Source organism: Epinephelus fuscoguttatus, linkage group LG20 (assembly GCF_011397635.1).
Source record: "Epinephelus fuscoguttatus linkage group LG20, E.fuscoguttatus.final_Chr_v1".
Classification (NCBI taxonomy): Eukaryota; Metazoa; Chordata; class Actinopteri; order Perciformes; family Serranidae; genus Epinephelus; species Epinephelus fuscoguttatus.
This window is the reverse complement of record NC_064771.1, coordinates 33,504,469-33,526,449: the sequence shown is the minus strand read 5'-3', so window position 1 is coordinate 33,526,449 and position 21,981 is coordinate 33,504,469. Positions and strand designations below refer to the sequence as shown.

Here is a 21,981-nt window from a genome sequence, read left to right as displayed (position 1 = left end):
CATTTGATATTTTACAAATGTGTGTGACAGGTGTGTGTGTGTGTATGTGTGTGTGTGTGTGTGTGTGTGTGTGTGTGTGCTTGTGTAAACTTTGTTAATTAATTTATGAATGCATCCACTATGTGCTTAATTTAAGAAATACTTCACCCTCTAAATTACCAACTGTATATCAATTACTCGCCCCATTTTAAGTTGAATTTTTGAAGAACACAAACCAACGGAGACTAAAAACTGAAACCTACCAATGCTTTCACTTTCAGTCTTGGTCACAGGGGTCGACCACAAGGTAACGCAATATCTTTGGTAAGTACTGAGCTTACAGCTGGATAAATGAAACTTGCATCATGCTGCTCAAGTTGAGTGTGAGTTTGTAAACACGTTCTGATATAGTTTGCTGCAGTTAAATGTGGTCCCCAGTGACTTCAGATTATCGAATATGTTTGCCATTTTTGGATTCTCTGTTCACCGTGATGACGTGTGAGAAAGACTTCCTTATGAATTCAACATATTGAGGTGAGTGATTGATTTACAGATGGCATTTTGGTGGGTGAAGTATTCCGTTTAACCTGTTTCTGCTGCATTGCTCATTTTGTTTTATTTATTCTAATCATCTTTTTTTTGTTCACTGGAATATGTATCAACATAGAACAAGGATGACAGAACCAAGACCAAGTTATTATACATAAAACAAATACATGACTTATTATTGCATATTAAATAAAGCAAGACATAAGATACCTAAGTTAAGCTATTCAACTATATTAAAAAAGAATAAATCTTCTGTCTTTACCAGCTGCAACAGCAATGCATCAACAATTAAAATTCAATAATATATATGATTCTGAAATGAGCCCTTTGCATAAGGAGTGCTTTTAACTTCAGCACTTTAAGTATATTTTGATTAAAAACAAGTACAATTTTAAATGCAGGACATTAACTGTTAGAGTATTTCTACAATGTAGTTTAACTACTTTTACTTAAGTAAAAATTTGGAATACTTTTTCCACTACTACAACAAAACAAATATAGTTCTTTTTCTTGCGTATTAAATAAAGCAAGCAATACATTTTAAGGATATATAAAAAATAAAGTGCACATAAGACATACTTATTCAGCTTAAATCTCTTAAAAATTATTGTGAAACCACATTAATTAAGTGCACACCTTTCTTGTTGTTGGTAATAAATGGAAAAACAGGTCACATTCTTTATATTGCATTTTAATTTTTTCAAATTTGATTCAGCATGTGAATATTTTCCATTGTAGAGCGGGGTACAACTGAAAAATGAAAGTTATATTTTAATGTGGTCATGAATCACCTGGTACATGGAGTGCAAACAAGGTCAATGCATTTTCATTTTTAGTTTTTAGTAAAGTAACACATACATATATGAAAAATTATACTGCATGGTGGAATTACATTTTCATTTTCAAGTTTACATCATCATTTTAATAAAGTGTTTTGTGGGTTTCCATTCAAGTATAACATCATATTGATAGTACAGCAGTAAATAGAATATCAAATGTCATATAGTATGGTACAGTACAGAGTTGAAAACTATATTATGTATATGATATAATAAGTATTTGTGTGAAAATAATCCATTTAACATTAGTAAAATTGTATAACACACTTTTCTTGATTTATTTTGAATAAAAAACGTAATGATTAAGTTGTTTTGCCACTAAATGTGTTAAAACATTGTATTATTTTGGTGCACATTGTGTGTTATTATTATCAGCAGGGGATTTTCAGTCGGCTGATGAAAGCTTGCTACTAGAATGTTCTGCGCATGCGCTGTGTGAAAGCGTGTTTTGGTGTCAAGCGGCTCTTGCTAGGCTAGCCGGGCCAGCTAGCAATTTTGCAAGTCATGGTGGGCCATTCAATGAGGAAAGGCTGGAGAATGCTATGTCGAGCAATACTGTGGAACATTTAATAAAACAAGACTCACTCACTGTTGTCAGGTGGTAGCGGACTTTTGGGAATGAAGATACAGTCGCAAAATCTTCACGCGTGAGTATTAAATCAATTAACTAATAACGCACAAGCCGATACACGGATTGTCAGTTATTCGTGGCGCGAGCTAACGCTAGCGGACACATGAGTGAATAAGTAGCATTTGTGTGTGAATGGCTGAACACGGTGGCGTGATTCTGTTTCATACCCAAGTTACTTTTAAAAGTAGTTGAATGCTTATGACGGTTAGCATCAAACTAGCTTACAGGCTAGCAAACAGTGCAGGCTTTGAGTTCCAATAGTAGTTTAGCTTTTTCTCTAAGCCCCGCCCACGCGGCATTCCTATTGGTCGGGATTTTCTGGAGTCATGTGTCGTCACCGCGCTTGAGCCGACGCGAATGGCTGCACAATCCGTCATTCATCTTTTCACCACTTGTTGCTAGGGAGATTGTTTGATGTAGGTAGTGCTAAAATATCAGAAGGGGTACCTGTCACTTTTCAGGGTAAACAAAGATGCTAGCTAACTATTTAACGTGGCGACACGGCGTATTATTTGTACTGTACGTTACGTAATAAGGTGGTAATACGTGTGTAACAGCAGACGCCGGGTCTCAAAACACAATGTAACGGACAGCAAACGTCATAAGGACGAAGATAGGCGCAGCTGTGCGGGAGGAGGGAGGGACCCTGCCCGCCACCTAACGTTGTCTTTGGTGCGTGTGCTAGCCAGCCCAGCGAGCCTTCTCGACTCTCCCATTCACCTTCAGCAGCACCCACAAGAAGTAGTTGTCCTGTCAAGGGTGGGGTGATGCCTAAAGCTGTGTGTTCACCATCTCTGGGCTGCTGAATTTCAAAGAAGGAGAAGGCATTGCGCGGTGCGAGCCGACATCACTTCTCTAGTCTTGGGAGGATGGAGTGGTTGCAGTGGGCTAGCAAGTCCTGATTTTTTTTTTCTCGTCATTAACATGTGTTTTATGCAAATATAGGAAGGTAAGACTTGGGTGTCTCAGGGCTGAAACTAGTCTCATTTATGATGTTAAGATAATATAGTTTGCTGTGGAGCAATAATAATAATAAGAACACAATAATAACAATATTATGTCTCTGTGCTTTACATTAACCCACATCTTTTGGACTGTTATCTGTACATCGCACACTCTTTCTTCACTCAGTGCTGTGAGTTTTTGCACGTTCTTTGGACAATATTATAGTTTTATTTTTATATTTTTCTCTCTGTCTCTTAGTTTTTGCAATACGTGCTTTAATTGTTAAATCAGTTGTCTCTGAATATGTTTAAGCAATGCACCAATAATCCAAAGCAAAGTCTCCTAAACAGGATTCTGATTCTAATAAAATGTCATTTCTCACTTTTGTCAGGAGTGGAAACATGAGAACCTTATAAAGAACGAAGCTTTGTGCACCAGCTGTCTCTCAGAGTGGAAACCCCATCTCGGATCTTACATGCCTTCTAAACACTCAGAATCCAGTTGAAGACCCCTTCCCCTCACTGTCCTTGACCACTTTTTTACGTTCATGTATCTATCTCCGTCTTCTAGTACAAGTACAGAGGTATTGATCCGAGCTAGTTGGCCCCGTTTTTGTTTTTATTTTTTACTTTCACCTTTTGTTCCTTTGTAAAGAAATGCTTTACCTGAAAAAGTACTTCACAGAGGGCCTGATTCAGTTCACCATCCTTCTGAGTCTCATTGGGGTGCGGGTGGACGTTGACACCTATCTAAGCAATCAGCTGCCCCCACTGAGAGAGATCATCCTGGGCCCTAGCTCAGCCTACACCCAGACACAGTTTCACAACCTGCGCAACACGCTGGACGGCTATGGCATCCATCCAAAGAGTGTGGACCTCGACCATTTCTTCACCACAAGACGGCTGCTGAACCAGGTGCGCCAACTGGATCGCCTCTCTGTGCCCAGTACCGAGCTCAACACCTGGCTAGTGCATCGTGACTCTGAGACTGTGGTGTCCACCAGCAGCCAGTCCAGCCCCAGCATCACCCTGGACAATGGGGGCGGCTTAGAGGACATTAACAACCCTGAAGCTACCCCGGCCATGAGGGGAGGAAGTGGAGCACCTGAATCCACGTACAACCTGAACGCAGCGGACAGCAGCCTGGGAGCTGTGGCCCCAGAGGGCAACCAGGAGCAGGGCAGCAGGGATGGCAATGACGACCTCACCAAAGAGGTACTGCACCTTCATTCATCCTTCACTCTGCTTACGTCTGGGGAGCACCTGTCAGAAGGAGGAGGGGGCAAACACCTCCCTTTGACAGGTGCTTCGTGTCACCACAGTCACCTGCTGTTTCACAAATACATTTGAAGAGCAGGATTTCATAATGCACAACAATTTACAGTTTGAACGTACATATTTTTGGTGCTCTAATTTAGTAGTGAACGTGTCTTCTAAGTAGCAACCATAACAAGCCACAGATGTTAACAGAAATAAATTATTATTCAGAGAGCGTTTGTTTTCATCAGTGTTACTCACTTAAAATACTGCGAATCAGTATCAGTTTCATAAATATTTGGGGGTATGGGAGCGTAAAACAGACAATTATACTGTATTCCAAAAAATTAAAACATACAGCGTTTGACAGCGTTTACCAGTATAATTCATGAAACCACAGCCCTGTTCCTTTATCAGTGTCAGATATTTTTAGTAAAACCAGTTGAGTCACATTCATTACAGCTGTGATTCAGCTGTGATACAACAGTTAATGTTATAATAAGAGTACTACTTTGAAATACACAGCAAACACTCATCGTCCATAATTTACTTTGAAATCAACACTAAAGAAAACAATACATTCTTTTACATTTACATGTGACACTTAAAACATTTCTATGAATAATAGACTGTTGTCAGTAGTTATTTTACTGTTTAAAGTACTTGTATTATCGGAAATGCCTCCGATACTGCCTAAAATGTGGTAATCGGGTATCGGGTATCGGCGAGTACATCCTATGACCAATCTGATACCACGTAATGCCTCAGGTCATTACACATACACACGCTACAGGCAAACGAAATGGAAGCAGAGAGGAGTTTAAAAAGCATTCTACTGTAGCCTTTAAAATGTCTTTTTTTTACCAAATTGTGTGGCTGCACTTTATCCTGTGTCTTGATCTGTGTCAACACTGGATAATAATAATGAAAACAATTCATATCCCATCCATTTTTATTTTACGCGATGGTATCGGATCGGCACTTGGTATCTGCAGATACCTAAGGCTTAGGGATCGGAATCGGTAGCAGGAAGGAAAAAGTGGTATTGGTACATCTCCACTTGTATTAAAAGGTCCAGTGTGTAGGATTGAAAGGGATATATTGGTAGAAATGGAATATAATAAGTATATTTTCTTTGGTGTATAAACACCTAGAAATAAGAATATTTGTGTTTCTGTTACCTTAAAATGAGCCATTAATATCTACGTGGGGAGCGGGTCCTCATCCACTGAAATCACCATTTTGCACCACCATGTTGCTACGGTAGCTCAGAATGGCCAAACCAAACACTGACTCTCGGTGGGGCCATTCACGTTTTCGCGTTGGCCACCGTACTTAGCAGCCCCTCTGCAACAACAGTGTTTGAACACACTGTTTTTATTTAAAGTGAAACTGCTTTGTTCACTGTTTTTACCGGTTTAAATCACTGGTTCTGTTTGTTTTGGGGAGGAAGCGACCTCTAAGAATAATTGGGCTTGCGGTAAAAACCTTCTGAACAAGGAGCACTTAAGGAACTCTAACGAGGAGAAGCTGTTCCCGGTTGCGGTTTGCAATCCTCACGCTAGATGCCACTTACTCTCTCTAAATCTTAAACACTGTTCCTTTTAGCTTTTACTGGAACTACTGGAGCTTTCCACTAGAGCTGGAACACCCGTATTCACCCTCAAAAGCCCAGCTTGCTCTGATTGGTCAGCGATTACGGGTCTTCCGTATCTTGGCAACTCTGTGCTGTCATTTCAGCCGGAGAATGCCTGAAACAGAGTATAGAAGCACTTTTACCATTACAAAATAACCGATATAAGCTGCTGAACAAGATAACAGGTTTCCCTGATGTTAGCATGTAGCTACACGCACATTAGCAGCTTGCAGTTAGTGCACTTTGCATTGTGAAAAATATCCAGTAAAAGCTTCTAAACACAGCTGCACATGTTCGAGCAGGAATCTAATCTGAGATCGGGGAGAAATGTTCAACATCGGCAATCAAGTTGACATATTTCCCTGATGTTAGCATGTAGCTACATTTAGCAGGGTAGGCTACGTATTGTAAACACTTGCAGTAGTGTGCCTGGAACTGTTGGAAATGAATATTCACTGCGCTCTGAAGCCTGAGGTTTTTGCTCACAGGGATTACCCCTACATACAGTTACCTCATCATTTGAAACTGTGGCCACATTTAATAAAAACAACCTTCACTGTAACACTTTGTATGAGACACAAAATAAAGAAAAGCATAATAGCTCCTCTTTGAGAAACCTTGCACATTATGACCATATCGATGGAATGAAGTTAGGGGTCACACAAAGTCATTGTTGGACTGTTATGAACTATGACTTCTTTCTGATCACATGTTAACCACCATGTCAAAGTGTTTCTGTCATGGTTGCAGCATCTGACTACATTTCTGTTGCATCATCCACCAAAATTACCCCTCTTATGAAATAATGAGTCAAACTGCTTGTGTAAAAGATAACCCGTGAACTTGCTAGTGTATTATCGTAAATAATGAACAAAAAATATGTTGGATTTCAGTTGTAGCTCAGTACGAGTTCATTTTGAATGCATTTAATGTCAACATGATTAACTGTCCTCTGCACAGGGCCATTTCTCATTGGTTGCTGTATGTTTTTTCCAGGACATTGACTTGATTGACATCCTATGGAGACAGGACATCGACCTTGGTGCAGGAAGAGAAGTGTTCAACTACAGCAACCGACAGAAGGAGAGTGAGGAGGAGAAGCCCAACCCACATGAGAACAAAGACGGCAATGAGGAACAAGAGAGCTGGAGGAATGGAGTAAACTTACAGGGTGCTCAGCCAGTGGACGGGGAGACTGGAGAGAGTATCCCAGAGCAGGTTTGTAGACTAAATGGATCTCTGTATCCTAGTGTTTCATCCAGTGGGAGGTGGTACATTTAACTGTCTAATATTACATAAAAGAAAATAGAAACTTGGGAGCTGCACACTGGTGATAAAGGATAATTTCGTCCGCTGAATACGAGTTTGTATTCATGTGGAGACATTTCCAGTTAGTCTCATTTCACCATTTGCATAGAACATTGTGGGCTGAAAAATTGTGTTCATTTGCAAAATTGCTCAGTTTGAATTTAAGAGTTTCATCTCATTGTTGTGTCACGTCAGTCAGTGAGTTAAGTCTTAGACAGTGGAGGGAGAAATTAAGCAAATACGGCCGTTGCTTTTATAAAGTTGAAATGCTATTAAATCATTTCAGGGCTTAACTTTGGAGAGAATTTTCCAGTGGTTCAGAGGCCGTTCAGAATCATTAGCCCCGTGACACATGAATGTAATCTTTGTAAAACTACAGATGCACACAGGTGTGGCTCGTCCAGAGCTGGCATTTGTGGTATTTGTGGCATCTGTGACATTTCTATGAACCTACACGGATAAAGAAAACAAAAATGTTGTTCTTGTCTTGTTTAGATTTTATTAGATAAGATGGTCTGACTTGAGCGCAGTAGCTGAACATTAAGGAGGTGAATACACAGAATATTTGTGAACCGTGCAGGATTTTGATAATGCCAGAAACTAATGTGAGGTTATAAAAATGTGCCTCAGCCTTAAAACAAGACACAGAACAGCAGAAAGAACAGTTGACGGATGTTTTTGTAAGGAACCGGTTTGGTTTAAACAAACTACATTTGCTCGTTTCACACAGTATGTTTGGGCTGGTGTAAAAGCCCACACAACCCGCACTTATTGCAACAGATCAAGAATCCCGATTGTCAAGGTGGTCCCGGTCTGGTTCCAATCAGACTCTGGTGTGGTTCATTTGTGGTGTGAAGGCAAAGCAGACTAACACGGGCCTATAGCTACTGCTTAGAAATCCATCTTCTGATTGCAGCGATTTCCTGATTTCTCTCACATAGCCTATACTCATGCAAGATCACCATGTGAGAGCAGAGATTTTTTAGTCTGGGAACCAGACGAATCTGCTATCTCATGTTTTATTTACTGTGGCAGATGCATCTGGTCCCTCTCCTGTTCAGACAGATTCACAGCCGACCTCGGCCTGGTCGTGCCAATCACAGCCGTTTATCGAATACTGGGCTTTGATACGATGGCCGACATGTCTTCGTGCTTTACTCAAAATATGGGATGATTTCATTTTTGGCTCGCGCGCCCTTGTGCTGGGGACCTTACGACAAGCATGAACCTAGCTTAGTCAAGAGGAGCACCGTCAATGTACTTCGAAGAAGCAACTAAATGTTGGGCCGTTTTGCCGGCAAGCTGCGAGCATTTAGACACACAGAGCCGGATTGGCGAGTTGATCGAGGTGCCCAATTTTCCACTGCGTAGGGTAGACATATTGGCGGAACCTTTTTGGTTTTAAAAGAACGAGGCGCCCTTACGCCACAGGAGGGGCTGTTGATGACTTGAGGGAGGAGCTGTGCGACCCACTGGTGGTAGACTAACAGGAAACAGCTGATAGCAGGAATGAGCAGCTAGTAGCAAATCTGACAGACAGTAAAGATGAGTAACTGGCGAGACAAAGAATTGCGCGCCCTCGTTGCCCTCGCAAACGAAGAGGCCATTAACCGTCAAGTGATGGGAACGGTAAAGGGTGGGCTGACTTATAAGAGAATTGCCCAAGGACTGACCAGCCGCGGCTTCCCTCCCACGTCACTGTTTACGTCACACGCTGAGCTACACGTTTTGTTACTTGCTCACGCCCCCCATTGCCCCAAAAAGGCGCATTCTGTATAAACAAAAGTAGGTAGGCGGCATTTTGCTGCACTCCCCCATTTTGTTTTTATACTGCCAATGCTGAAAAAAGACTGATTGGGCTTTCCTGCAAATTTGCACAATTCCTATTTAAGATGGCTGCGGCTGATGTGGAACTTTCTGTTAAAGTACTATTTTCAATTTTTGATGGCAAAAGTGACAACACTCATTCAGGTATTGATGCTACACCATCACAGCTCATCTCTGCATGCTGTCGTCTGTTCACATTTGTCTGTTGCTCAGCGCTACGTCACGTTTCGTCAACCTAATTGGTTGTCGGTCTGTCTTATCACGTCCAGTGGCATTTTGATCTGCAGCCCTTGATAAGGTCCCTTGGAAATCAAAAATGAACTGAGAGGTTCCCGACGAACTGGCATTTGCAACTTGGTTTGGTGATGTCAGGCTAGGGACTTTGCCCAAACAATCAGAAGCAGATTTAAAACAGAGGTTTGGGAGTCAATACACAGCGAGTGTAAAGCAGTGATCACACACAGTAAGTATTCTCCTATAATAGTTTGCTATGGAATGCCTCTTTTGTTGCTGTTTATGATATATGAGGTCCAGTTGCACTCACAATCAGTTATTTCTTTGTGACACCAGAGAAGACGAATACACAGCTTTATCTTCTATTGGACCAGACCAGATAAACTGAGCTACAAGTGCCCTACAACAATAAATAGTTTTGACTGTATTGGTATCTCTTCTGTTGTTGTTGCCTAGCTCCCAGGTCTTGGCTCACAGACTTCACTGTCCCTACAAGAGTGCTTGAGGCTGTTGGAGGCCACTTTCCCTTTTGGAGAAGAATCTGAAGTAAAAACATAAAACTCGTTGTCTCAATGCATTGCACAGTATTGCTTTTTTCATTGGTGTGAAAAAACTACAAGTGAATTCAATGTTTTTGTAATGTGTCCAAACAGTTTCCAGCCCCGGTTGGCACCTCGGAAATAGTTCCCAATGGAGAAGTTCCCTCCACGTCTCAGGGCCTTCCTCTGGCACCACAGCTGCCCCCGGCAGAGCCACAGTTAGACCTGGAGCAGCAGTGGCAAGACATTATGGCCATCATGGAGCTACAAGTACGTCCCCTTTTTAAATAGATTGCTTTTTAACATGTGAGATGTATTTGTTTGTTGTATTTGTTGAGGTAAGTCCAAAACGAAACAGTGAAAATGATGAGGAAAGTGCACATCTGGAAGTATGAAACTTGCCGCTTCTTTACTGTGTCATAGTGTGAAAAAATGTGACCATAGAAATTATTATTCTGTCTCATAATTATTTAGCACGAAAATGTGCTTTATAATTTGAGAAATCTGTATGTACTTAATGAAATCTTTCTGTTCAAGGCAATGGAAGTGAACAGCACTTCGCCCCACAGCAACTCCAGCACTGACAGCGGCACAAGTGGGACGACTGACTCAAACACCGCGGGAAACTTTGGACTCTCTACTCCCTCAACACCGGTGAACCAGGACGTCAGCCTTCACCAGGCGTCCCTCCCCAGCTGCAGCCAAGACTTCCCCCAGATTTTCAACCCCCAGTTGGACTCTACTAGCATCACTCCAAGAACCACCATGCTCAGATTTTCTTCCAGCAACTCCAGCAACATCAACTCCACGTTTGGAGCCACTAACCTGACCGGGATCTTTCTTCCACACATTAATAGTTCTAGTACCAACATTACATCCACGCCCATTCTGCCCGATCCATTCAGCAACCTGCTGGAAGAGTCCATGCTCGATGAGATCAGCTTGCTGGATCTTGCCATGGAGGAGGGCTTCAGCCAGGCCCAAGCTTCCCAGTTGGAGGAAGAGCTCGACTCAGATTCTGGTCTTTCCCTGGACTCCAGCCACAGCCCCGCCTCCCCAAGCAGCTCTGAGACATCCTGCTCTTCGGCAGCATCTTCGTCTTCAACGTCTGCCACCTTCTCCGAGGAGGGAGCTGTGGGGTACAGCACCGACTCTGAGGTTGCTACCGTGGAGACAGAGGAAGGTGCTGTTGGTGGTTATCAGCCTGGGTACAGTAAGCTCTGCCGTATGAGCTATCAGGACCCCTCCCAGTTCCACAGCCTCCCTCAGCTCGACAGCATCAGCCACAATCATACTTACAACCTGCCGCTTTCCTCTGCGTTCGCCGAGCACCCAGAGCTCCCCATTTCAACTGGGAAGAAGACTGTCCGGGACAAACACAACAAGCTTCAGCCTCCTCAGGACTTGCTCGACAAGCACTCAAGTCGTGACGAACGCCGAGCCCGGGCCATGAAAATCCCCTTCTCCAACGAGAAGATCATCAACCTGCCTGTGGAAGAGTTCAACGAGCTTCTAGCCAAGCACCACCTAAGTGAAGGCCAGCTTGCCCTCATCCGCGACATCCGCAGGCGCGGCAAGAACAAGATGGCGGCCCAGAACTGCCGCAAGCGCAAGCTGGACACCATCATAAACCTGGAGCAGGGCGTCCAAGACCTGAGGCGCGACAAGTCCCGCCTGCTGAAGGAGAAGATGGAGTTCATCCGTTCCATCCGACAGATGAAGCAGAAGATGCACAGTCTGTACCAGGAGGTGTTCACTCAGCTACGGGACGAGGAGGGCCGGCCCTATCCTCCCAGCGAGTACTCGCTCCAGTACAGCGCTGACGGCAGCGTGCTGATCATGCCCCGCGGCGTGACAACTGCTGAGCAGAACCGAAAGCCCGAGAAAAAACAGAAGGACAAAAAGAAGTGAGGGGGGCAAACTGCTGTTTATTCTATCACTTTGCTAAATCAGTAAGAAAGATTTCTGCAGATGCAAGAGAGATGTCCTTTTTTCCTTTAAGAAGATTCTGGTGAGTAGAAAAATGGCATTGTTGACTACTCTTCCTGCATTAGTTTCTCCCTTTTCAATCTGTTCCTACATTTTTTTTTTCCTGGAAACAACTTTGAAGCAGAAGTAGCTCTTCGTTTGAGTACTGATATTTCATTATTTAGACGGGGGAAAACAATAAGCAAGGAGACGAGGGATATAAAAGGACATAAAATGAGCTATTAGAAAAATTTTAGCTGCTCTTGATCCTTTTGCATCAAACCACTGAGGATGGAGAAGATGTGTAGGGTGAAACGAGGGACTGGTGTCGAGACAAGTGGGAGTAAAAGAACACTGTCAGCGAGGATGGTTGGAATACCTATGCACCGAAGGTTTTAAAGGACAGATCACACCCCACCCCTGGAGACTTTTAGTGATTTTTGTCACTGAGGCTTTTGAGTTGCAAATCTTCAGGCAAAGAACAGCATCTATGGTTATTGGAGAGTTTAGATACCAAAGGCTAAAGGAAGTCCATCATTTTAGGATGCCATTAACACCGATCCTAACCAAAGGTTGTATGGTGCACATCACTTGATCTGAATACATCTTAAATGCTAAAACACTGCACTCCAATTCTGTTGGTTTGTGTATCGCAAATTCCAGTTTTTGAGTCAGTTTGTCGGCGGCATCTAAGTTTAGAAGGCCCTGAAGGGATTGATGTGTGGAAGGAGGATGTTGAGACAAGAAGAGAGTCAGAGGCTGAGTGTTCCTGGGCTGGCCACTGCTAAAAGGGGCCTGGAGGTGAAGTCCTGCAAGAGGAGCAGACGGAGGTTTTAGGGAGGAGGCACACTGCATTGCAAAATGTATCAACTTCCTTATAAATTATACATAGCACTGTAATTTGTCTTTAAAAGGCTTGGCTATATGCATTTTGCCGTGTCTGTCGCTATTCCTTCGCTGCAGGTTTAAATACGGGAGCTGCGTTTAGGAAGGCTCTTATTAACTGTTCATAATCTGTAGTATAAGCAAGGTTATAGGTCTAGCCACATCAGCTTTATGTACAAGTCTACACTCTTTTTTTTTTTGTTGATTTTAAAACTTCACACAGCCGGTAAACGGGAAGAACTGAAGATACTGTGGTGGGCGTGGAGCTCCAGAGAGTACTGTATGATTACCACCAACTCCAGGCTATCACAGATCAGATTTATGGATCATTTGTTGATGTTTTCTTTCCTCTTGGATGCCTTGTTTTAAGCACTAACTTAAAACCGGCTCAGTTGTCGCTGTGGTGTAGCGATATCCCTTTCAAGTAACTTATTTGCCAACTGAAAGCCACTTGAGGTAATTTTTTTAAACTGCTGTAAAGCCGAGGTGTTGGCTTGAATATTATGAGTCCTATGTTTTTAAGTTTTTTGTGTTGATGACAAAGTGAGCCGAGTTGTTACATGAGATAGAAGTTATTTGAACGCGTGCAATGACGGTGTGCGTTACGGCCACTTTGATTTGAATGCCTTTCTTTCACAATCTCATTCTCTCTCACTTTAAATGTTTTGAGAACTGGAGGGAAATGTTCTCAAAGTAGAAGTGCTATTACTTGTCTATTTGAATGAAGTTTTGTCAGTACATGTCACATCGCCCTGTTTTAAAAACAAAAAAAGAAAAATAGGTAGCTGAGATAGGTTGCAGCTGAGATAGCGGTTAGGCTAGAATATTTACATGAGGCTGAACTGAAGTCGCAACGTTAAGATGATGTCCAAACAATTGTTTTTGAAAGGAGAAATGTCCTCATTAAATGTGATATTCAGGCATGAAACTCTGGTTAACATTCACTTCAGTGTAACCCAGTGCGACACCAACTATTTAGTATTGCTACTACTTAGTGCACTTTTTTTGTCTGTCTTGTTATGTAAATATTTTCATGTTTGTGTTTGTCATGATTTATGTAGTTTGTCAAATGTCTCCATAACAGTCTCAACCCTCTAATTTCAGTTTGGATGTAGTTCCCTCTGTTTTGAGATATTTGCCGGCAATCAAAAATTGTTTTTATTGATTAATAAAGTGTTTTTATTTTCACCTGTGACTCTTGTGTTCTAGTTGCATATGTTATACTGTACAATACGGGTCAAAAAGCAGGTGTCTATAGTTATCTGGATTTTGGGGGGCTCCAGGTTTCAATCTGCAAAGTTATCTTGATGACTTGAAAGACCTGCTTGTTGGAAAAGGCTTCAGGACCGTAAACGATAGGTCAGTTAATCAAGTTGTTGGTCAGCAGAAAAAAGTCAGCTATTCTGATAATCGATCAAATGTTTAAGTCATTTCTCAAAAAAGGAAAACCAAACATTTGATGATTGCCAGTTTATACTCATGTCGGCCTCAGTAGATGATGCACAAGCTAGAAGCATCCTCAGAGGCGTTTACGCTCAGTGTGTGGTTCATTGCAACAAGCTTCGAACTGCAAGGGGTTGTACAAACTAAGTTTTCTATACTATAAGAAAAAAGTCAACTAATGTCAATGAAGAACATTATCTTCCACACCCTGCGGCAGAAGGCATCTTCTTTCCCCAGTGTGGTGAGCTATTTCTTTCCAAGAATTTAAGGGCATTTGACTCTCCCCGTGGTCTGTCAGTGAATAGTCGTAGAGATGTCAGTACAGGCTAACCTGTTCAGCCAGTCTCCCCTTAAAGGTGGCCATATTGACCTGAAATGTTGGGGGCCTAGTTACAAAAATTCAGAGGAGCATGACTGTCTTTGGAGCTCAACGCAAAAGATGTGATGACGTTCTTGCCTTACAGTAAATAGAGTACTGCAGGAATGACTCCTAAAACCTGGAAATGAGTTAGCATTTTTGCACTCCAGTTGACTCACCTTGAAGTCAGTGGGTCTTTACAAATGGTTTTGGTTAGAAGTCTGAAATAAGGTCTGTGGTTAACACCAGCATGAGAGACTTTCTTTTGTCCTACAACATGAAGTATGTCAGTAAATGCTCCAGGTGATAATCTTGAAGCCTTTAGGTGTGTTAAAAATGACGGTTGCTAACAAGTAGCTGAACAACAGAACTCCATCACGCCAAACATGGCTTTGCAATCTTGTTGTGGTGGCCACGTTAAGTCACGTGACCGTGGTGTAGTTCAATTATAGCGTTTGTTTAATTCCGTGTTAGCCTACAAATAGACATCATCCCTGCAGCACTCTGTTTAATACTTTTAGTATTCGGCTGTGTTTGGTCTCGTACTCTTGTAATGAAAAATGATCTGAAGCTCAATACTGAGACTGTTCCGTAAATAGCTTTCTAATAAAACAAAGCAAAGTTTCGATCAACCCAACATTAAATTCAGGTTTAAATTTCAACTTTCGCTTTAAACTCCACCCATCCTGGTTAAGCCCCACCCAACCCTATTAAGCCCCGTCCATCCACAGCACAGATACAGGCAATGGTTTTCTCACTTATTTCTGTCAGTTTTTTACGACATCAGTTTGGCTACTGTAAATGCACATTTTTCTCTATTTCCGTATGTTTTATTGACCATATGATGAGTCTAAAACAAATGGTTAGTTGCAGCTCTGCTGCGTAATAATCCTGTCACGTTTAAAGTGATCCCAGTTGAAACAGAGTTAACAAAAAGTGGTTTATTGTCCAAAACCGACAAGCAAGACATAGTCATGAAAAACACTACAAAGATTACCAATAGCCAGATCAATCACTGAAAAGCTGATAACCATACATCAAACAAGTCCTAAGGAAACAGCTAATGGACACAGCTTTGCCGTCGAAAGCACTAATGAACCAAGTATAAAAAGAAATGGCGCACTAATGAAATAAAAACATCACCTCACTGATACATTGTCATAGCAAGATGACGAGCACTGGACAGAATTCCGTGTGAAAAGGATACTGAAACGACCGACAGGCTTTCTCAAAACTCAAGTCGATACTGTAAATTAACACTGTGTTTAACATTTCAGCTGTCAAGCAAATCTGAAGCATATTTACAGGTAGATTATATCCAGATAAAAGTATAATCAAATGAGTGATACTGCACCATAAGACAAATGAGTCCGATGATGTCTTGCTTGTCCCCCCCCCCCAAATCCCATCAAAAGTACAATGAAGTTCAAAACTACAGTTTCTTTCTCTCCCCTGCCCCTTGTGTTAGTTTTTGTCATCCTTTTTCTCGTCTTCGGTGGGATACGAGTGCCAAGTGAGTCTCTCTTCATAGAACGAGATGACCACCTGCGGACACTTGACGTTGGCCTCCTTCGCCGGCACCAGGTCAGCTTCATCAGAGTTTTTCCTGCATGGGCGAACAACACAAACACACACATCAAACTGACTTGCATTTGGCGCACACAGACAAATATTTCATAGCAGCATTTTATTTCCCCAACAGTCGAGGCAGTTATCCAGTCGCTAATTTTCCTGTTTCAACAGCTGCCCGGCAGATACTGTGCCGCGCGGCGCATACAAACCATTTCATGAGGAACATGAGCTCTCCTGTGGAATCTGTGGCACCAATAATCCTTTCTGGATCCAGTCCTCGAGCAAAGCCCCTTAGCTTCTCTGTCTGAGGATCAAATGACAGAATACAACTTCAATCACAAACAGCTTTGGAAACTGCTGAGAGAATAGAAAATGAAGGAGACATATTGAACTTGTGGTTGAATGCATGTGGAGCAAATGTTTGAAGATTTCATATGGTTGTGTGCAGCTTTTTCCTTCTACATATTTGTAGGGCAGCAACCAACGAGTACTTTATGTTTTTGATTGTTGTTTTGTCAGTAAAATGTCGGAAAATACTGAAAAATGTCTGTTAGAAACTGACAACCCAAAGTGATGTCTCCAAATGTCTTCCTTCTTAAAACCAACTGTCTAAAACCCTGACGACATTCAGTTTACTGTCATGTATGACAAAGAAAAGCATCAAATCCTCACGTTTGAGAAGATGGTGAACAATGTTTGGCAATGACTAAAATCATCAGAATAGTTGAGGTTAAAGGGAACTATTGATATTTTTAACCTGGACTCTTTTACCCATGCTTTTGTGTCCAAGTGATCAGTGGAGACAACATTTTTGTAACTGGTCCAGTATTGAGAGACTGCTGCAGCTACAGTGGCGACACAGGCTGCCTTTTTGCTAAGCCCCGCCCCTTTGTGATGGTCCGACAAGCTGTCGCAGTAAGCATGGAGCCCACACTGTAACTAACTGCACTCCCTGAAGAAACATTATTATATAATTGGAGAAATGAAAGAGTGATTCCAGAGAGAAGCAGACAGAGGGGTCTACAGTCTGTGTTTGAAGGATATATCCAGGATGTCAAACTGACTCAGCAGCAACAACAGGTTAAAAAGACAAAGATAGTTAGAAGCTAAAGCCGAACTATAGGCTACAGATCACAGTGTAAAAGTGAACCACCACATCACTGCTGATCGCCACACAAGACAATGAATATAAAGGGAAACTTTGCTGATATTGAACCAGCTGTGTGGCATCACAGTGTGTGCAGATGAACTGTGTTTGGCTTCCATGTGATGACACACAGCTGGTTGAATATGAGGAAAGTTTCCCTGCTTCCCTTCACTGGTTCCTGTACAGCAGGGTCGGTCTTTGTTTCACTGTTATAATCATTAAAAAGCAAAAGCAGCATGTGTACACATTCAGTAGGCTATATCTTCAGTAGCTAGCTAGCTAACCCTACACTTTCCAGGGTTTGATTTTGGTTTTGGAACAGGGAAGAAACGTATATCTTTTCCCAACCTCTCCAGGTAACGAGTATCATTAATACACAACGTGCCCCAGACACAACATTTAGCTCCAAATCCACAAAACCAGCCTGAAAATGAAGGAAATCTGAAACGACTGCATTAGAGTCAATGGAGCACAGCTGGGTTGTTGTCGGACCCTGGTCTAAGCCGGCCTGATGCTACTTTACGATTGGCAAGACTGTGTCCAGTAGCAGGACTTAGTTAAGGGTCAGTTTTTAGAGGTAATTGTGTACTGTCAACTAAAAGTTCTTGCTGCTACTGATGGGCTCAGATTATTATTTCAAGAGTCTGACAACATTACAGAAAAGACCCAACAGAGAAAGTAAATACTTTTTCCTCACCTTCTGCTGATCCGTTAAAGTCTTGTTCTAAAATCTTGCAAAATTTTCCACATCGCCAAAATCAGGTTAATATTCAACCACGACACACAAAGCCTCATAGATAACACTAAGCTATGCTGTCTGTACTCCACCTCTCGCAAGATTTCAGAACAAGACTTGTCATTGAGTGAGACTTGGTTGGAAAGGTGGACTTAATTCCTCTGCAAAGTCTTTTCCATAATGTAGTCAGATACTTCTAAAAACAATCCGAGCAATCAGTGGCCAAACAAGCACTTCCAGTGGATGTAAATTGATGGTGCACGATTGCCCGTAGAGCTTACATTGCTGCCTGTTTTGCTGCTGCAGCTGGAGCAGTGTCTCAATACTGGACCAATTTCAAGACTTCCTGGTCTGCTTGCATGACTGTTGTAAAGTCCAACCATTCAGGATTCATCCTGAGAGCTGCCTGTACTGTATAGTGGGTGTGTGACCACACAAAGGGTATCCTACATGTGGAGGAGGGAGTCTATTATTGGTTGATTGATCCTAAAGAAAGGTGCTCTCAAAGTGTGCACCTGAACTCCCATATGGTTGGGAAACCAGCATCCTGCTTTATCACGAGCCCGGGATGTGGCGAGCCTTGATGTGGTTTACAGTTGCCTAAACTACAATAAACACCTGTCGCCTGCAACTCTTTATCTAACCGACTCACTGTGACTGGTTTGTGTTTTACTGTTCTTTCCTGGCAATGTTTGCGACTGCTCTGCCCACAGAAATGTCCATCTCACGCTGTGTGGATCAAAAAGGGTTTTATTTTGTGCCTCTGCCTTTTCTTTTGTTCTTCAACAAGCAGCAGAGCGAAGCAAAGAAAACAGCTCAACAGTGACGGGTACAACTTTTTTATTAGACATATTATTACATATTACACATGTTATCACTGACGAGGCTGAATCTGATTTACAGTGGTGTCAAAAAATATTAGACTACTTGGTTTGGTTTCCACAGTTGGTCAACAGACACAGATGAGTTGTGTCCTCGTGCAGGTGTAAAACGTACATGCATGTTGGTGATCAGCAGACCTTTGGCTGTCGTCTTTGTGGTGTTCAGTTGAAACTTTTAACAGAAAATATGGTTCCTTAAAAGAATACTTCACCTGCAAAATGACAATTTGTATGTAAATTACGCAGCCAAAGTTGCGTTTAAATCACGAAGAGAACTTTGTTTTTCTTGCACCCCTCCACTGTGGGCGGAGAATCCAAAAAAGTTGAACATTCTTCATGAATTGAAGTAAACGGGGAAAGCGTTTAAAAACAACAAAACTGATTAAAACATCTGCTCACAAGCTCTCACACATCTTGTGCAGTATAATCCAAGTCTCATTTATCTGGTCGTATGTTCAGTACTTCCCAAAAATGCAAAAACTGGGCGTATGACTAGATAAATAAGGACTAGATAAATAAGACTTGGATTACACTGCAGGAGTTGTTCAAGTGTTTGCAAAGAGATGTTTTAGTATAGTTTTGCTGTTGTTAAATGTGGTTTCCATTTACTTTAGGTCATGAACTATTTTTGCCCTTTTTGGATTCTTCTTTTGAGAAAAAGTTTTATACACAAATTCAAGGTAACACACAGTGAGTAACTGATATACAGATGGTAATTTTGCGGGTCAAGTATTCTTTAATTAACCCCAATATCATTTATGATTGACAGACCATTTTTGGACTCTTAACAGAAACAAAGAATTGTGACTTACATCGTCTTTTTTCTTCTTCGTTCGACTCTCGTCTCCATCTGCGTCCCCGGCTGCCTTCCTCTTTCCGTCGTGTGCTGATTTCTGGGACTGCAGGAATTCTGCAATCAAATCTGGACAGTCCAGATTGTCTTCTGGCTCCCATGTGTTATCTTCCCTGTGGACACAAGTGCATGAAAATGCAGTTAATTAATATCGTAGTCACCTGTAAAAAATACCGGTTATAATTTTGATGCAATCACTGATTTAGAGGAACGTCTAAATTGGATAATGACAGGAAAAGATGGAGTGGATGAGTGATGAGTTTCCCCCAAAAACACTCACTCAGAGAAGCCTTTCCACTTGAGAAGATACTCTACTCTTCCTTTCACCACTCGCCGATTCAGGACCTTTTCCACCACGTATTCCTCCTCCTCCTCCTCTTCCTCTGCCACTTCATCTGGCTTCTTGTCCTTCTTCTCGGCTGTGGTCATTTTGCTCTCTGATGGGTTAGAAATAATGAGCAGAGAGTTACTGGTCCTGGAGACACCCACCCTTTTAATGGCTGCTGAGCCTTGTAAATTTAAAACTGTTAATATTGAGAGTTTAAGGCGTTCACATGTGTTTTGGACACTTGTCGAGTGCCGTTTCAAATGGGTTACAAACATTTACAGTGCCACACATTACTTGACTCACTCCTCGACTCTTGACACACGGACAGAGTGATACAGAGACATTTATGTTAGAGAAATAATGATTATATTAAACCTTCTGTAACAGCGGGAACATCGTTAGGGGGCTCTGTAGTCAGGCTCATACTCATCAGGTAGACCTGGGGACCAGCAGGTTCCTGGTCAACGTCAAGATTGTTGCATCGTGGAAGCATGCGAGAACCAACGTGGTGGAGAGGAGAGAACAGCATTGGGTTTATTTAGGATACAAGGGTAACAATGTGAGGCAATGGAGATTACCAGCAATCTGAGTGTTGCGCTGGTACTTTTAAAAACCCACTGTGTGCGTGATGGTTGTGTCAAAGACTGCCTGATCTGCATTGCCTGAAGTTACCCACGTACCATCACCTTATGACATGGTGTAAGCTCACTGGATCTCTTAGAGGGGGAGGGGGGGTGGTGTCACAAGTATAAAAATGTGGCCTAAAGTAAATATATGATATTTTCTTTTGTAGGTGTGTCTTACAACTCTGTGATGCACGGTTTATAGTGTCATATCACCATTTTACTTACATGTAGCTGTATCTTCTCACATTTTTATCAAGATCTCCATTGAGTCTTATCGCCTATTACTGCTGTGCATGTCTGCATATTTCATAAATGTGTTTTGATGCTGCATTTCTGCATGCATTCTGCATTTCTTCTGTTGCTCTGCTTTCAAAACATCACCTAGACACCAGAGTTGCAAGTTAACCAGCCGGCTAACGCTGGCACATTCACAGCCATGTTAACACATGTGCGTTGTCCTCATGAAAGAGTAAATAAATGACATTTTTATGACTTTACTAATTGATGATCCAGCGGTGGCAGACGGTGCCATGGCGGTGCCAGCATCAACAACAGTGCACAGGAGGTTTGCAACACCTGGCGGCAGCTTACTATACTGTATCAGTGAGTCAATGTACAGCTGATGTTCATATCATATATCTATGCTTTAACATAGTTTAAAATCACATAGTTGTGATGCAACATACATCCCATTCAGGGGTGTTAAAGAAGACCCAGAAGAACACACGGCACGACAAAGCCTCGGAGGGAGCCTCAGTTTGCAGCTAGCTGTGTCTCCTCCATATTGCCTTCGCGTTAGCAGCACCTCCTGCCCCTCACACACTCCTGTGGACGTCTGTCGGCTATAACAATGATGCTGTCCGGTGTGAAACGTGACTCCTGAGCTAACTAGTGTCCGTCCCCATTGAAAACATGCACATTATCGGCTAGCTAACGTCAAGACTCGTGCACATCCAAACGTTACCGAGACACGTTTGGAGGGAGGAGGGAAGACAAAAATTAAAACTCACCGGTGACTTACAATTTAATATATTTTTTCTAAACTTCCACCCGAAGTGATATAAAACAACACGGTGGTCTTTGCGTCGTGATTGTGTATCGATAACGTCGCTGTTTGCCTTGATTTGTAGGTAAACACAGAGCCGCTAGCTTGACTACACTCAACTGTATCGTTTCCGCCCCTTTGTCTGCAAGCAGAGAAGAAGAACAAAGTGCACGCCAGTGGGCCGCGCAGCTTCACTGATCTCAAACCATGTGGATTGACTCATGAAGGTAACCTGATACAGTGGAGCTGCGTGTGTGTGATTTGTAGATCTGTTGCTGCACAGTGTGAGCAAACGGCGGACTGGATCAACGGAGCGGTCCTCTCTGCATTCATACACACAGCTGATAAATCAATACCACATGTACACTAGATCAACTGTACTTTATTTGTACTTTT

At 42.2% G+C, this 21,981-nt stretch overlaps 2 protein-coding genes across 9 annotated transcripts; one reads left to right on the top strand and one right to left on the bottom strand.

The window, feature by feature from the left end:
* Positions 1-313: 313 nt before the first annotated feature.
* On the top strand, positions 314-13,784 carry nfe2l1b (nfe2 like bZIP transcription factor 1b). Of its 4 annotated transcripts, none has more exons than XM_049563029.1 (6): positions 314-513; positions 3,335-4,157; positions 6,832-7,053; positions 9,661-9,750; positions 9,858-10,013; positions 10,281-13,784. In XM_049563029.1, exons 2-6 carry the CDS (start codon positions 3,600-3,602, stop codon positions 11,652-11,654), a joined length of 2,400 nt encoding a protein of 799 aa, XP_049418986.1. In that variant the 5' UTR covers positions 314-513; positions 3,335-3,599; the 3' UTR covers positions 11,655-13,784. The 4 variants fall into 4 exon arrangements, with proteins under 4 accessions (XP_049418986.1, XP_049418987.1, XP_049418984.1 ...); XM_049563027.1 differs by lacking the exon at positions 314-513 and adding an exon at positions 1,804-2,014; XM_049563028.1 differs by lacking the exon at positions 314-513 and adding an exon at positions 2,420-2,947.
* Positions 13,785-15,314: 1,530 nt separating this feature from the next.
* Positions 15,315-21,745, bottom strand: cbx1b (chromobox homolog 1b (HP1 beta homolog Drosophila)). Of its 5 annotated transcripts, none has more exons than XM_049564204.1 (6): positions 21,551-21,745; positions 20,290-20,371; positions 19,867-20,023; positions 19,546-19,699; positions 16,179-16,273; positions 15,315-16,003 (listed from the first exon to the last, which is right to left on the bottom strand). In XM_049564204.1, exons 2-6 carry the CDS (start codon positions 20,342-20,344, stop codon positions 15,862-15,864), a joined length of 603 nt encoding a protein of 200 aa, XP_049420161.1. In that variant the 5' UTR covers positions 20,345-20,371; positions 21,551-21,745; the 3' UTR covers positions 15,315-15,861. The 5 variants fall into 5 exon arrangements, with proteins under 5 accessions (XP_049420161.1, XP_049420160.1, XP_049420162.1 ...); XM_049564203.1 differs by having other exon boundaries at positions 21,562-21,745; XM_049564205.1 differs by lacking the exon at positions 21,551-21,745 and adding an exon at positions 20,766-21,515.
* Between the last annotated feature and the right edge of the window lie 236 nt (positions 21,746-21,981).